Source organism: Macaca thibetana, chromosome 19 (genome assembly GCF_024542745.1).
Source record: "Macaca thibetana thibetana isolate TM-01 chromosome 19, ASM2454274v1, whole genome shotgun sequence".
In the NCBI taxonomy this organism is placed as follows: Eukaryota; Metazoa; Chordata; class Mammalia; order Primates; family Cercopithecidae; genus Macaca; species Macaca thibetana.
The window spans coordinates 39,633,691-39,647,627 of record NC_065596.1 but is presented as its reverse complement, the minus strand read 5'-3'; the positions used below and the strand labels follow the sequence as shown (position 1 = coordinate 39,647,627).

Genomic DNA, 13,937 nt, shown 5'->3' with positions numbered 1-13,937 from the left:
TCTTGGTGTGCAGATGGTTCCCTTTTCACTATGTCCTCACTTGGTCATCCCTCTGCCTGCGTTCTAATTTCCTCATCTTTTAAGGGCACTAGTCATATTGGATTAGAACCCACTCTAACAACCTTATTTTAACTTAATTACCTCTTTAAAAGTCCTGTTTCCCAGTACAGTCACATTCTGAGGTATTGGCGGTCAGTGTTTCAACATATGAACTTGTGGGGTCACAATTCATCCCCTAATAGTCTCCATCCCCAATCTCTCTTCGTGCCTTCTTTTTTTCTTCAAAGCGTTTACCATGACCTGATGTTTTATTAGTCATTTATTTGTTTACCATCTGTGTATTAGTCTATTTCCATACTACTATGAAGAAGTATCTGACACTGGGTAATTTCTAAAGAAAAAGATGTTTAATGGACTCAGAGCTTCACATGGCTGGGGAGGCCTCACAATCATGGCAGAAGGCAAAGGAGGAGCAAAGGCATGTCTTACATGGTGGCAGGCAAGCAACCGTGTGTAGGGGAACTGCCCTTTATAAAACTATCAGATCTCACCAGGCACAGTGGCTCATGCCTGTAATCCCAGCATTCTGGGAGGCTGAGGCGGGTGGATCATTTGAGGTCAGGAGCTTAAGAACAGCCTGGCCAACATGGTGAAACCTCCTCTCTAATAAAAATACAAAAATTAGCCAGGTATGGTGGCGCACATCTGTCATTCCAGCTACTCAGGAGGCTGAGGCATGAGAACTGCTTGAACCCGGGAGACAGAGGTTGCCATCAGCTGAGATCATGCCACTGCACTTCAGTCTGGGCGACAGAGTGAGACTCCACCTCAAAAAAAAAAAAGAAAGAAAGAAAAAGAAAAGAAAAGAAAAAAAACCCATCAGATCTTGTGAGAGTTATTCGCTATCATGAGAATAGCATGGAAAAAACCTGCTCTCATGATTCAATTACCTCCCATTGGGTCCCTCCCATGACACATGGGGATTATGAGAGCTACAATATGAGATGAGATTTGGGTGGGGACACAGTCAAACCATATCACTGGCCAAAGCATTCAATTGCCAGTTCACGATTTGCTATACTCCCTTATCCTGCCATAACAACTAATGATGTTGCAGATGGTACCACCTCTGTTAGCCACAGTATCTGAAGGGACTTTGTGGAGTAGAGCTCTCCCCAGCCAACTTTGGATACTTCACATGAAAAAAAATTTTATTAAGCCACTAAGATTTTAGAATCCTTTGTTACACAGCATAACTTAACCTATCCTGACTAACTCATCCCCTAGGATGGATGTAAGCTCCGAGAGGTCAAGGACTTAGCCTGGATCCTTGGTGCCTGGTGCAAGGTGGATAAGTGATATGGTTTGGTTTTGTGTCCCCGCCCAAATCTCATCTCGAATTGTAATCCCCACGGGTTGAGGGAGGGACGCAGTGGAAGGTAATTGGATTATGGGGGTGGTTTCTCCCATGCAGTGAGGGAGTTCTCATGAGCTCTGATGCTTTAAAAGTAGCTGGCAGTTCCCCCATCGCTGTCTCTCTGCTGCCACCTTGTGAAGGTGCCTGCTTCCCTTTCGCCTTGCACCATGACTGGAAGTTTCCCGAGGCCTCCCCAGCCATGCAGAACCGTGAGTCAATTAATCCTCTTTTCCTTATAAATTAACCAGTCTCCAGTAGTTCTGGCCGGGTGCTGTGGCTCACATCTGTATTCCCAGCACTTTGGGAGGCCGAGATGGGCAGATCACTTGCAGTCAGGAGTTCAAGACCAGCCTGTCCAACATGGTGAAACCCTGTCTCTACTAAAAATACAAAAATTAGCTGGGCATGGTGGCTCATGCCTGTAATCCCACCTACTTGAGAGGCTGAGGCAAGAGAATTGCTTGAATCTGGGAGGCAAAGGCTGTAGTGAACCAAGATTGCATCATCACACTCCAGCCTGGGGTCTAGAGAGTGAGACTCTGTCTCAAAAAAACAAAAAAAAAGGAAAGTCTCAGCAACGTGCCTGGGGTCATGTGGCTCACACAGTGCCTAGCACAATTCTGGTACAACTAATATTGTCCTATCGGTCACTGCTGTGGAAGACATGGTTGGCTACACCAGGTCAGCATTCTTTTCTACAGCTCTCCTGCATACAAAACCCTGATTTTGTTTGGGTCTTCAGCGGCTTTTCTGCTAAGAAAAAGCTGACCTTACCCAGTCCTAGGGAACAAATTCTAAGTGGTTTAAGCCAACGATGTAAACTTCATTTATTTTCAGGGATTGGTTTAGACCTGGGCATGGGCCCCGATCCTGGCCAATAGAACTTCAGGGCAGAGCTGATGTGAGGATTTTGGAAATGGTTTTAACTCTGTGATATAAAGGATAATACCAGAGGAAAAATTCCTTGTAATAGACATTAGCCATGGAAATCATTACTGCCATTTGCCAAGAGATTCCTGGAAATAGTAGAGTTCCATTTCTTTTTTTTCTTTTTTTTTTTTTTTTTTTTTTTTTTTTTTTGAGGCACAGTCTCGCTCTGTCGCCCAGGCTGGAGTGCAGTGGTGCGATCTCGGCTCACAGCAAGCTCCGCCTCCCAGGTTCATGTCATTCTGCTGCCTCAGCCTCCCCAACAGCTGGGACTACAGGCGCCTGCTGCCACGCTAGGCTAATTTTTTTGTATCTTTAGTAGAGACGGGGTTTCACCGTGTTAGCCAGGATGGTCTCGATCTCCTGACCTCGTGATCCGCCCACCTCGGCTTCCCAAAGTGCTGGGATTACAGGCGTGAGCCACCGCGCCTGGCTAGAGTTCCATTTCTTTTGGTAGATTGGTGGTGCCATGTAGCTGTTTCTGGCCAATGGTTTGTGAGCAAGTGACATGACATGTGTTACTTAAGGGCAAAGCATTTAATGTAGACCCGAAATCTTACAGAGAGCTCTTTCCTCCTCCTTGGAAGAAACTGAAGATGTTTGAGATGGCAGTTGCTCCATCACCCTGGATTCCTGAGTGATTCCAGTACCGATGCACAATGAGTAAGAAGTAAACCTTTCTTGTTTTATGTTATTGAGATTTGGGGGAGTTTTTTTTGTTTTTGTTTTTTTGTTTTGAGATGGAGTCTTGCTCTGTCACCCAGGCTGGAGTGCAGTGGCACCATTTCAGCTCACTGCAACCTCTGCCTCCCGGGTTCAAGTGATCCTGCCTCAGCCTCCCAAGCAGCTGGGACTTCAGGTGCGTGCCACCACACCTGGCTAATTTTTGTATTTTTAGTAGAGACAGGGTTTTGTCATTTTTTGTATTTTTAGTAGAGATAGGGTTGGCCACGTTGGTCTCAAACTCCTGACCTCAGGTGATCTGCCCTCCTCAGCCTCCCAAAGTGCTGAGATTACAGGCGTGAGCCACCGCACCTGACCAGAAGTTTATTATAGTAGCAAATAACTTATCTAGATTGATACCAAAATAGTATCAGGAGTAAGGTACTGAGGTAATTAAAAAAGAAAAAGACAGCATTGGCTTAGATACATTTGGGACAAAGACACTTATTTGAAACCTGAAGGATGGAAGGTGTCGCCTGAGATACTCTGGAAGGCAGATAGTGCATTTTATGGACTTGTAGCTTTCAAGGAAGCAGCTGGAATATAAGATATTAGCAGTAGATATTGGCCAAAGTTAGCTAAAAATTGAGAAGGCCTTTGAGAGACAAAGTCCAATTAGAACTCAGCTTTTGACAGGGATAAAATCAAGAGTATATGCCTAGGTAAATAATTATTACCCATTGTTTAAAGAATCTCTGAGTGAATTAAGACACTACCAGAAAATGCTTTTGGTGGACAAATTCCTCAGTGAAAGAGAGATAAAGGATATAGCTCTCCAAGGATGCTTGATAGAGTTTCAGGTACCTGAAAAGAGAGAGAGAGGATAAGAATATCTTTTTTTTTTTTTTTTTTAGACAGAGTCTTGTCCCGTCGCCCAGGCTGGAGTGCAGTGGTATGATCTTGGCTCACTGCAACCTCCATCTCCCGGGTTCAAGCAATTCTTCTGCTTCAGCCTGCTATGTAGCTGGGATTACAGGAGCCCACCACCACGCCTGGTTAATTTTGGTATTTTTTAGGAGAGACAGGGTTTCACAATGTTTCCCAGGCTGGTCTCGAACTCCTGGCTTCAAGCAATCCTCCCACCTTGGCCTCCCAAAGTGCTGAGATTATAGGCGTGAGCCACCGTGCCCAGCTCGAGAACATCTTGAACAGAACTACGACTGTGTGTGTGTCTTTGTTTGTTTGTTTACATATTTAGTTGACTGGAGGCTTATAAGAACTGTAGGTCCCAAACTTTGGGAGATAGAAAGCAGGCTGAGTAAACTGCTGATGTCTCGAGGAGGGCACATCTTCAGATGTAGCCAAGGAGACTATGAGAAAAGGAGATATTTCCCTGGAGAGTGAGACATGAGCCACAGAGAACAATCATTTGGGAATCCCTCTACCCTCCCCACACACACCAAGGAGCTGCTTCGGTGCTAGTTAAGGAATCTTTCCCGTCTACAAGATAGGGGGTCCTTGTAATGTTTTCCCACTGGATTTCAGAAGTGGTACAGAGCAGTGATTTCTGTGTGTCTTCTCTCTCTCTCTCTCTCTCTCTTTCTTCTTTCTCTCTCTCTCTCTCTTTTTTTTTTTTTTTTTTTTTTTTTTTTTTTGAGACAGAGTCTCACTCTGTCATCCAGGCTGGAGTGCAGTGGTGTGATCTCAGCTCACTGCAACCTCTGCCTCCTGGGTTCAAGAGATTCTCCTGCCTCAGCCTCTCAGGCATATGGGACTATAGGCATGCACCACCACACCTGGCTAATTTTTGTATTTTTAATAGAGAAAGGGTTAGACGGGGTTTCACCAGGTTAGTCAGGCTGGTCTTGAACTCCTGGCCTCAGGTGATCCACCCGCCTCGGCCTCCCAAAGTGCTGGGATTGCAGGTGTGAACCACTGGGCCCTGCCTCTTCCACTTTCTAATGGTCATAAAGTCATTTTGTCCCATTCCGTCGTTATATATTGGGTATGTGGAGGGCCAATCATTTGCCTTTGTAGTTCGTTTGTTCTGATTTAAGCTCACCCATTTTGTTTCCTGCCTAGCTCATGTGGACATTTGACCTTTGGCCCTGCAACCTATGACAAGCCATTTGATGACACAAACTGAACTATACTCCTGGAAGCACAGTGGATCAAGGTTCATTCCATTGCCTTGGCTGATCCTCGAGTTTTGTGAGTGACTTCACAATGGCCAGGAAGTTCCTAGCCTCCTTCTACAGCCTTGGTTCACCATGCTGGACACCCTCTGGCTGCTTAGCCTTAGCCTTTCTTGCCCTGCTCTGTGGGCCTAGATGTTCATCAGCTGTGCATACAAGAACCTCTGCCAGCGAGCCCTACTCTCAGGCAGTGATGTTGTCCCGAAGTGTGACCATCCCATGGCACTCTGGTACTTCTCTTCCATTCTTGGGAAAGATCCTTCTCTGCTTAATTCAATGCCTGACATAAGGAAATTGCCTGGGGGTAGCCTTCAACTGACCAACCCTCAGCCCTCCCAGCCCGGCCTCTATCGCTGCCGGGGCAATGATGGTACGCTTATGGTACAATATAAGATCGACTTCCAGGATGTCACCAACCCTCATGTTACGCACAAGAGCCTGGACCAAAAGTCCTTGCAGAATGAGACCCTGATCCTGGATGGCAAGGTACTCAACTTTACCAGCTGGGACCCCTGGCAGGACTGTAACCGCAGCGGGGAACCGGGTGAGCGCAAACACCTGGGGTACTGCTACACTGAGGAGCCCCTGGAAAAACCCGTGCCCTGCCGGCTGTATCTGAGAGACTAGAAGATGCAATTCAGCCACACGCGGCCCGAACTGCAGGTGGAAGCCTGCCACGTACCCTGCAACCCGGCCAAGGAAATTCACCAGCCATACCTCATCTTTGACATTTACCAGCCCGGCAAGTGGACGAACAACAGGTGGCTCACCTTGTCCCTGGGCCACCATCTACAGGTGACAGGACCAGAGCCATAGCCCTGCCCTTGACCCTCACCCAGGCTTTGTTTTCTGTGCTCACCTGGGCTTGGGGGTTACCTTCCAACGGAAAACCAGACTCTTTCTCCCAGCCCATAAGCCTTCATGGTGGTTCTGCTCAGAAAAAGGTCTCTTCACTGGCTTGCTGAGATGTGCATTCAGGAAGAATTCCCTGGTGTTTCCTCTGAGTGTGCCCTGGGCAGATGATGTTAGGGACACAGCAATGACCTAGTTCTTGTCTGCACAGGCTTCTGATATTCAGGGGGAGGCCAAATGTAGAATCTAGAGACCAAACTACTCAGGCCCATGGGCTCATGCCAATGTAGACACTGATGTTTCTGTCTCCTGATCAGACCCCGGTGGATACAATTTATCTATCCATCCTTGCCCCAGTGCCACAGTGTCTTTGGTTTTCTTTTTTTTTTTTTTTTTTTTTTTATTTATTTGTTTATTTTTGAGAAGGAGTCTCCCTCTGTTGCCCAGGCTGAAGTGCAGATTGCACTTCATTGCAATGGCACAATCTCAGCTTACTGCAACCTCCATCTCCCAGATTCAAGCGGTTCTCCTGCCTTAGCCTCCCAAGTAGCTGGGATTGCAGGCACCCCGCCACCACACCTGGCTAATTTTTATATTTTTAGTAGAGAAGGGATCTCACTGTGTTGGCCAGGCTGGTTTCAAACCCCTAACGTCAAGTGATCTGCCCTCCTTGGCCTCCCAAAGTGCTGAGATTACAAGCACAAGCCACTGCACCCGGCCCACAGTGTCTTTTTATACCTTTCAGTAAGTCATGATATGTAGTAGTGCTTCCCAACTTTGTTCTTCAAGATTGTCTTGGTTATTCTTGGCCCATTATATACAAATTTTGGAATCAGTTTGTAGTTTCCACCCCAAAGCTTCTTTTTTTTTACATTGGGACTTTGTTGAATCTAAAGATAAATTTGGGGAGAATCAATATATATTCAATATTTAGTCTTCTAATCCATGAAATGTGGCAAATACTTCCTTTATTTAGTCTTTCTTTAATTTCTCCCAATAATGTCAAGTTATTAATGTAGAGGACTCATGTATCTTTTATTATATTTATTCCTAGGTATTTAATTTTTTCATCCTATCATACACTGATCTTTTAAATTTCATCTTTTAATTCTTTGTTGCTGGTAAATAAATCATATTTAATATATGACCTTGTATCTAATTTTTCGCTTGTATCTTACCTCCAGTAAAATGCTGAATGGAAAAGCTGATGGCAGAAATACTTGTGTTATTCTCAGTATTTTACTATGAAGCATAATTTAGCCCGAGGTGTTTTTGTTTGTTGGTTTGTTTTTTGTTTTTTTGAGACAGGGTCTCACTCTGTTGCCCAGGCTGGAGCGCAATGGCGTAATCTCAGCTCACTGCAACGTTCACCTCCTGGGTTCAAATGATTCTCCTGCCTCAGCCTCCCTAGTAGCTGGGACTACAGGCACCAGCCATCACACCCGGCTAATTTTCATATTTTTAGCAGAGATGTGGTTTCGCCATGTTACCCTAACTGGTCTCAAACTCCTGACCTCAGGTGATCCACCCACCTCGGCCTCCCAAAGTGCTGGGATGACAGTTGTGAGCTACCGCGCCCAGCCTGCCCTAGGTTTTTAGTAGAAACATTTTATCCTCTTAGAAAATTTCTTTTCCTAGTTTGCCAAAAGTTTTGAGCCATAAATGAATGTTGAGTTTTATCAGATGCTTTTTCTGTATCTACTGAGATAATAACATGGTTTTTCTCCCTTATTCTGTTAATGTGGTGAATTACATTCATTGATGTTCAAATATAAACCCAAATTTGCCTTCCTGAAATAACCCAGTTTGGTCTTTATATTTATCCTTATGTAAAGAAAATCACTGGAATCAATTTGCTAATATTTTCTTTGGGATATTGCGTCTATGTTTACAAAAGAGATCGACCTGAGATTTTTCTTTGTTGTAAATGTCCTTATAAAGTTTTGGTATATGGTGATGCAAGTCTCATAGAAATGTTCCATCTTTTTCTATTTTGGGAAAAGTTTGGAAGATGAATTTTATTTATTTATTTATTTATTTATTTATTTATTTATTTATTTTTGAGGCAGGGTCTCTGTCACCCAGGCTGGAGTGCAGTGGCGCAATCTGCACTCACTGCAACCTCTGCCTCCTGGGTTCAAGCTGTTCTCCTGCCTCGGCCACCCGAGTAGCTGGGATTACAGGTGCCCACCACCACGCCCGGCTAATTTTTTTGTATTTTTAGTAGAGATGGGGCTTCACCGTGTTGGCCAGGCTGGTCTCGAATTCCTGACCTCAAGTGATCCTCTCATCTTGGCCACCCAAAGTGCTGGCAAGTGCTGGCATTACACGTGTGAGCCACCCTCTGAGAAGGGGTTTAGAAAATGGAATGGAAGGAAAGGGAGTAACTGAGAAAAATATTTGTTGAAGATGTATTGAGTCACGCAGATGGCTGAGGGAAGAGATGGGGACCAGCACGTGCAATGGTTCTGGGGCAAGAGCCCCTCTGCCTGCCTGACAGATTCAAGGAAACAGTGGGAGGCCAGTGTGGTTGGAGGGTAGGGAGTAGGGGGAGAGGTGCAGGAGGTCAGAACCGTAACCAGAGAGAATTTTTTTTTAATTTTTTTTATTTTTTTGAGACGGAGTTTCACTCTTGTCACCTAGGCCAGAGTGCAGTGGTGCGATCTTGGCTTACTGCATCTCTGTCTCCCAGGTTCAAGCGATTCTCCTGCCTCAGCCTCCCGAGTAACTGGGATTACAGGTGCCCACCACCATGCCCAGCTATTTAGTAAAGACGGGGTTTCACCATGTTGGCCAGGCTGGTCTTGAACTCCTGACCTCGGATGATCCGCCTACCTCAGCCTCCCAAAGTGCTGGGATTACAGGCGTGAGCCACCAAGCCCAGACCCAGAGAGGATTTGTTTACTGCTTTATCCCCAGTGCTAAGAAGTGTGCCCAGAACATAGTAAGAGTTCAGGAAGTATGTGTTGAGTGTTCACATGTGACACGTTCATGCTCTTGTTCCATCCCTGGGAATGTAGTCTCACCCCTGGGAAAGGAAGGGGGGCAGGTAGTAGAGAAAATTCTGAATAGACAAATTAAGTTTGCTCCTTTCCCAGCAAAATGGAGGGCTTGGAATAGAAATTAAATATGGTTGGCGGGGCACAGTGGCTCACGCCTGAAATCCCAGCACTTTGGGGGGCCAAGGTGGAAGGATGACTTGAGGCCAGGAGTTCGAGACCAGCCTGGGCAACATAACAAGACCCCGTCTCTACAGAAAAAATTTTAAACTAGCCGGGCATGGTTAGCATGCACCTGTAGTCTCAGCTACTCAGGAGGCTGAGGTGAGAGGATTGCTTGATTACAGGAGTGTGAGGCTGTAGTGAGCTGTGATTGCAGCGCTGCCTTCCAGCCTGGGTAAAAGAGTGAGTCCTTGTCTAAAAAAAAAAGAAAAAATAGTGTTGTCAGCTTGTCATAAAACAAAAGGAGATGGTGACCTCACACACCCATGTGGTGGCTGCAGTTCATCCCACTGCCCAGGGCTGAGGCCAGAGTTCATGGGTGACCTCACAATGTTCAGGGTGGCACCGGCCCACTGCCCCAGCCCCAATCCACCATGCCACCCATGCTGTGGCTGCTGCTCAACTTTGCTGCCCCGGCGCTGGGGTTCTACTTTTCCATCAGCTGCCCCAGTGGTAAGCAGTGCCAACAGGCCCTACTCTCCGGCAATGACATTCTCCTGTATTGCAACTCCTCGGGGGCACACTGGTACTACTTATTCACACAAGGCAAGAAGGGCAGGCTCGCCAGCCTCACCAATATTTCCAACATGGAAATAATGCCCGAGGGCAGCCTTCTCATTAAAGATCCATCGCCCTCCCAGACGGGCCTCTACCACTGCTGGAATAAGAATGGCCGCCAAGTGGTGCAGTATGAAATTGACTTCCAGGACATCTCCACCCTGCATGTAACACACAAGGACCTGGGTCAGAGGCCCCTGCAGAACGAGACCCTGCCTCTGGGCAGCAAAGAGCTCATTTTTACCCGGTGGGAGCCCTGGCAGGACTGCAACCGCTGTAAGGAGCCGGGCGAGCGTAAACGCCTGGGGTACTGCTACATTGAGGAGCCTCTGAAGGAAGCCATGCCCTGCTGGCTCTATCTGGGAGAGATGCTGGTGTGGTCTAGCCGCTTGCGGCCTGAGCTGCAGGTGGAAGCCTGCCACGTCCGGTGCACCAATAACACACAGTTAAGGGTGGATTACGTCATTTTTGACAACTTCAGGCTCGATGAGACAGAATTTGTGTGGCTCGACTGTCCCTTAGGATCCATGTACAGGTGATGGAATCCCTGCCTCTGGCCCCAAGCCAGGTTCTTCCGGTCTGGGGATCCTTGGTGGTAATTTGTGCAGAGGGACAAGGGGGCGTTCTATGCAGGTCAGCCCCATAGTGGTCATCAGGACAGTGCCAGGCCCTGGTCTTAAACAGTCCAAGGGGGACACAGCCCAGGGTAGTGCGAATTGGAATGGGAAAAGCACAGGCAGACAGATGGGGCTGTGACGGGGGAAGCCCAGGAAGCTTAGGGACTCCAACAGGCCCCTGCCTCATCTGGGAAGGTCATTGAGACCCTGGAGGAGAGACTGTTCCCCCCGGGGCTTCCCATCAGGGCCTGCCTCCCAGAATTCACACTCATCTTGCTTCCTGCCAGGAGTCCCTGGAAAATACCCCCTTCCCCTCCTCTCCCCCAATCCACCTGCCCCTTAATAAGAAATGCAGGCTGGGCGCAGTGGCTCATGCCTGTAATCCCAGCACTTTGGGAGGCCGAGGCGGGTGGATCACCTAAGGTCAGGAGTTCGAGACCAGCCTGGCCAACATGGTGAAACCCCGTCTCTACTAGAAATACAAAAATTAGCCAGGTATGGTGGCACATGCCTGTAATCCCAGCTACTTGATAGGCTGAGGCAGGAGAATCACTTGAACCCGGAGGTTGCAGTGAGCCGAGATCACACCACTGCACTCCAGCCTGGGCAACAGTGGGAGACAACTCTGACTCAAAAAACAAATGCAAAAAAACAAAAACAACCCAGAAATTCATTGTCTCACCCTTCTGGAGGCTGTAAGTCTGAAACCAAGGTGTCAGTAGAACCACACTCCCTCTCAGTCCCTCTGAGCTGGGCAGAATCCTCCCTTTTTGTAGCTCCTGGACGCAGTCAGAGATCCCGGTCTTCTCTGGCTTGTGGCTGCTTCTCTCCAATGCCCGCCTCCATCATCACTTGGCATTCTTCCTGGGTGCCTGTGTCCCTGTTTCTCTTCTCCTTTTCTTAAAAGGACGCCGCTCAGATTGGATTGAGGGCCCACCCTATTCCAACATGCTCTCATCTCAACTGATTATAGCTGCAATGATCCAATTTCCAAATAAGGTTACATTCTGAGGTTCTGGGAAGTACATGTGTTTTGGGGGGCCGCTGTCCAACTCAGTGCAGAGGTCTTGCCAGCCCCCGGCCACATGGGGTCATTGTGATGTGTTAAGGATACTAAAGACTGTAAAGTGCCTGCCACAGCATCCAATAAGAAGTTCCACAATGTACCTAGCTGGGAACGCAAGCTTTTATGATATTGTCTGTGGAGTATCCTCTCCGTTCTTCCACCACGCTGGGTATGTCAGTGCCTGATTCATTCTCCACTAAACACGTGTTCACTGCACATTTATATGCCAAGCTCCATTCTAGGGACCTGTGAAACAGTGAAGAACACAACCAACAGAGATTCCTGCCCTTGTGGTGCATAAATACATAGTTTTATTATTGTTGTTGTTTTTATTATTATTAGAGACAGGGTCTTGCTCTGTCACCCTGGCTGGAGTGCAGTGGCGCGATCACGGCTCACTGCAGCCTCAATTCCCCAGGCTCAGGTGATTCTCCCATCTCAGCCTCCACAGTAGCTGGGACTACAGGCATGCACCACTATGCTCGGCTAAGTTTTTAAGTTTTGTAGAGATGAGGTCTCACTCTGTTGCCCAGGCTGGGCCCAAACTCCTGGATTCAAGTGATCCTCACACCCAGCCTCCCAAAGGGAGGGGTTACAAACCTGAGCCACTGTGCCCGACCTATTGTATTTCAGATGGTGACGGAGCAGGGAAGAATGCTGGGAATAGGGGAAGTTAAAAGTGTAAAGTGGTGGGGTCAGGGAAGGTTCCTCTGAGAAGCTGCCATTTCAGCCCAGACTGAAAGGAGGTGAGGGAACTCTAGGGACAGAGGGAACAACCAGGGCGGAGGCTATGCCCAGCATATCAGAGGAACATCTAGGAGAGCAGCGTGGCTGAGCAGAGTGAGTGAAGGGGAGGGTGAAGGAGATGAGACCAGACAGGCAAAGGCAGGTGGACAAATCATTAAAGGAGTGCCCTTGCTAAGTCCTCCAAATAACCTTATGAGGTACAATCATTACTCTCCATTTTTTTGGTTTGTCGTTTTCTTTTTTGGGACAGGGTCTTGCTCTGTCACCCAGGCTGGAGTGCAGTGCTGTGACTGGCTCACTGCAGCCTCAACCTCTTGGGCTCAAGTGATCCTCCCACCTCAGCCTCCTGAGCAGCTGGGACCACAGGCGCATGCCACCGTGTCCAGCTAATTTTTTAAATTTTTGCAGACATGGGTTCTTGCTTTGTTGTCCAGATTGGTCCTGAACTCCTGGGCTCAAGCCATCCTCCTTGCCTTTGCCTCCGAAAGTGCTGGGATTACAGGTGTGAGCCACCAAGCCCAGTCTAGACTCTTATTTTTAGATGAGGAAATGGAAGTTCAAAGAGCTTGAGGCATTTGCCCAGGTCACCCAGACAGTAAGGGGTGAGGCCAGTAAGGGGTGGGGCCAGTAAGGGGTGGAGCCAGTAAGGGATGGGGCCAGTAAGGGGTGGAGCCAGTAAGGGATGGGGCCAGTAAGGGGTGGAGCCCTGGGAGCCCCCACCCCACTGTCGACGGCTGCACAGTGCTCCGTGGGGAGTGGCAAGGAGGGGGGCGGAGCGGTGCTTTATTTTTTGTTCCTCAGGGAGAAGGGGGCCACTGTCTCCACCTCCCTTCAGACGTCGGTCCCTCCTTTCTCCCTGGGCCCTGCACCTGACCTTGTCCTCCTCGCAGGCCCGTCTACTGGCATGCCAACGACACCCCCCTGACGTGGGAGAGTCAGCTCTCCGGCCGGGACTTCACCACCTTCCTGGACCCCTCCACCGGCGGCAGGCAGCTGCAGGTCTTCCAGCCGGCCATCTACAAGTGCTTCGTGCAGCAGGAGCTCGTGGCCCAGTTCAACCCCGCCACCAGTCCGGAGACGCTGGAGGCTCAGTGGAGAGAGAACGATGCCCAGTGGCGGGAGGCAAGGAAGGCCCTGCCGGGCAGAGCGGACTCCGTGCTCAAGGGGTTGAAGCTGGTGCTGCTTGTCGGCACCGTCCTGGTCCTGCTGGGGGCGCTGCTCAAGTTCATCCGCCCTTCCCCGGGCAAGAGAAGCAAACAGGTGCTGATGGTGAAATAAAGCGAACCCCCGATGCACAAGTGGACCCAGCCTCCGGTTCCCTCTTAGCCACAGCCTCCCCTTCCGTCGCTCCCGCCCCCGTGCCCACCCACACGCTGCTCTGAGTTGCATGAACCAGGACAGACCTGCGGCCATAGCCGAGGGTGACCGGGCTCTTCCCTGGGTCAGGTCCTGCTCTGTTAACTCATTAGTAATTTCCATTCCACAGATGAGGAAACTGAGGCTGGGGATTCTAGTTCAAACCAGGTTGCCTGGCCCAAGCCCTGTGTTCTTCAGAAGGAGGGAAAGATGGAACGAGGCCATTCTTTGGGTGTCTCCCCAAGGGTAGTAACTCATAGCCTCCTCACTCACCCCATTCCCCCAACAAGATGGGGAATATGAGCAGGGCATCCCTAG

At 48.6% G+C, this 13,937-nt stretch overlaps 1 protein-coding gene across 1 annotated transcript; it reads left to right on the top strand.

Annotated features, from left to right (window-relative positions):
* The first annotated feature begins 9,556 nt into the window (after positions 1-9,556).
* On the top strand, positions 9,557-13,566 carry FAM187B (family with sequence similarity 187 member B). Its single transcript, XM_050768801.1, has 2 exons — positions 9,557-10,368; positions 13,154-13,566. The coding sequence occupies exons 1-2, from the start codon at positions 9,650-9,652 to the stop codon at positions 13,539-13,541; spliced, it is 1,107 nt and encodes a 368-aa protein (XP_050624758.1). The 5' UTR covers positions 9,557-9,649; the 3' UTR covers positions 13,542-13,566.
* The last annotated feature ends 371 nt before the right edge of the window (positions 13,567-13,937 follow it).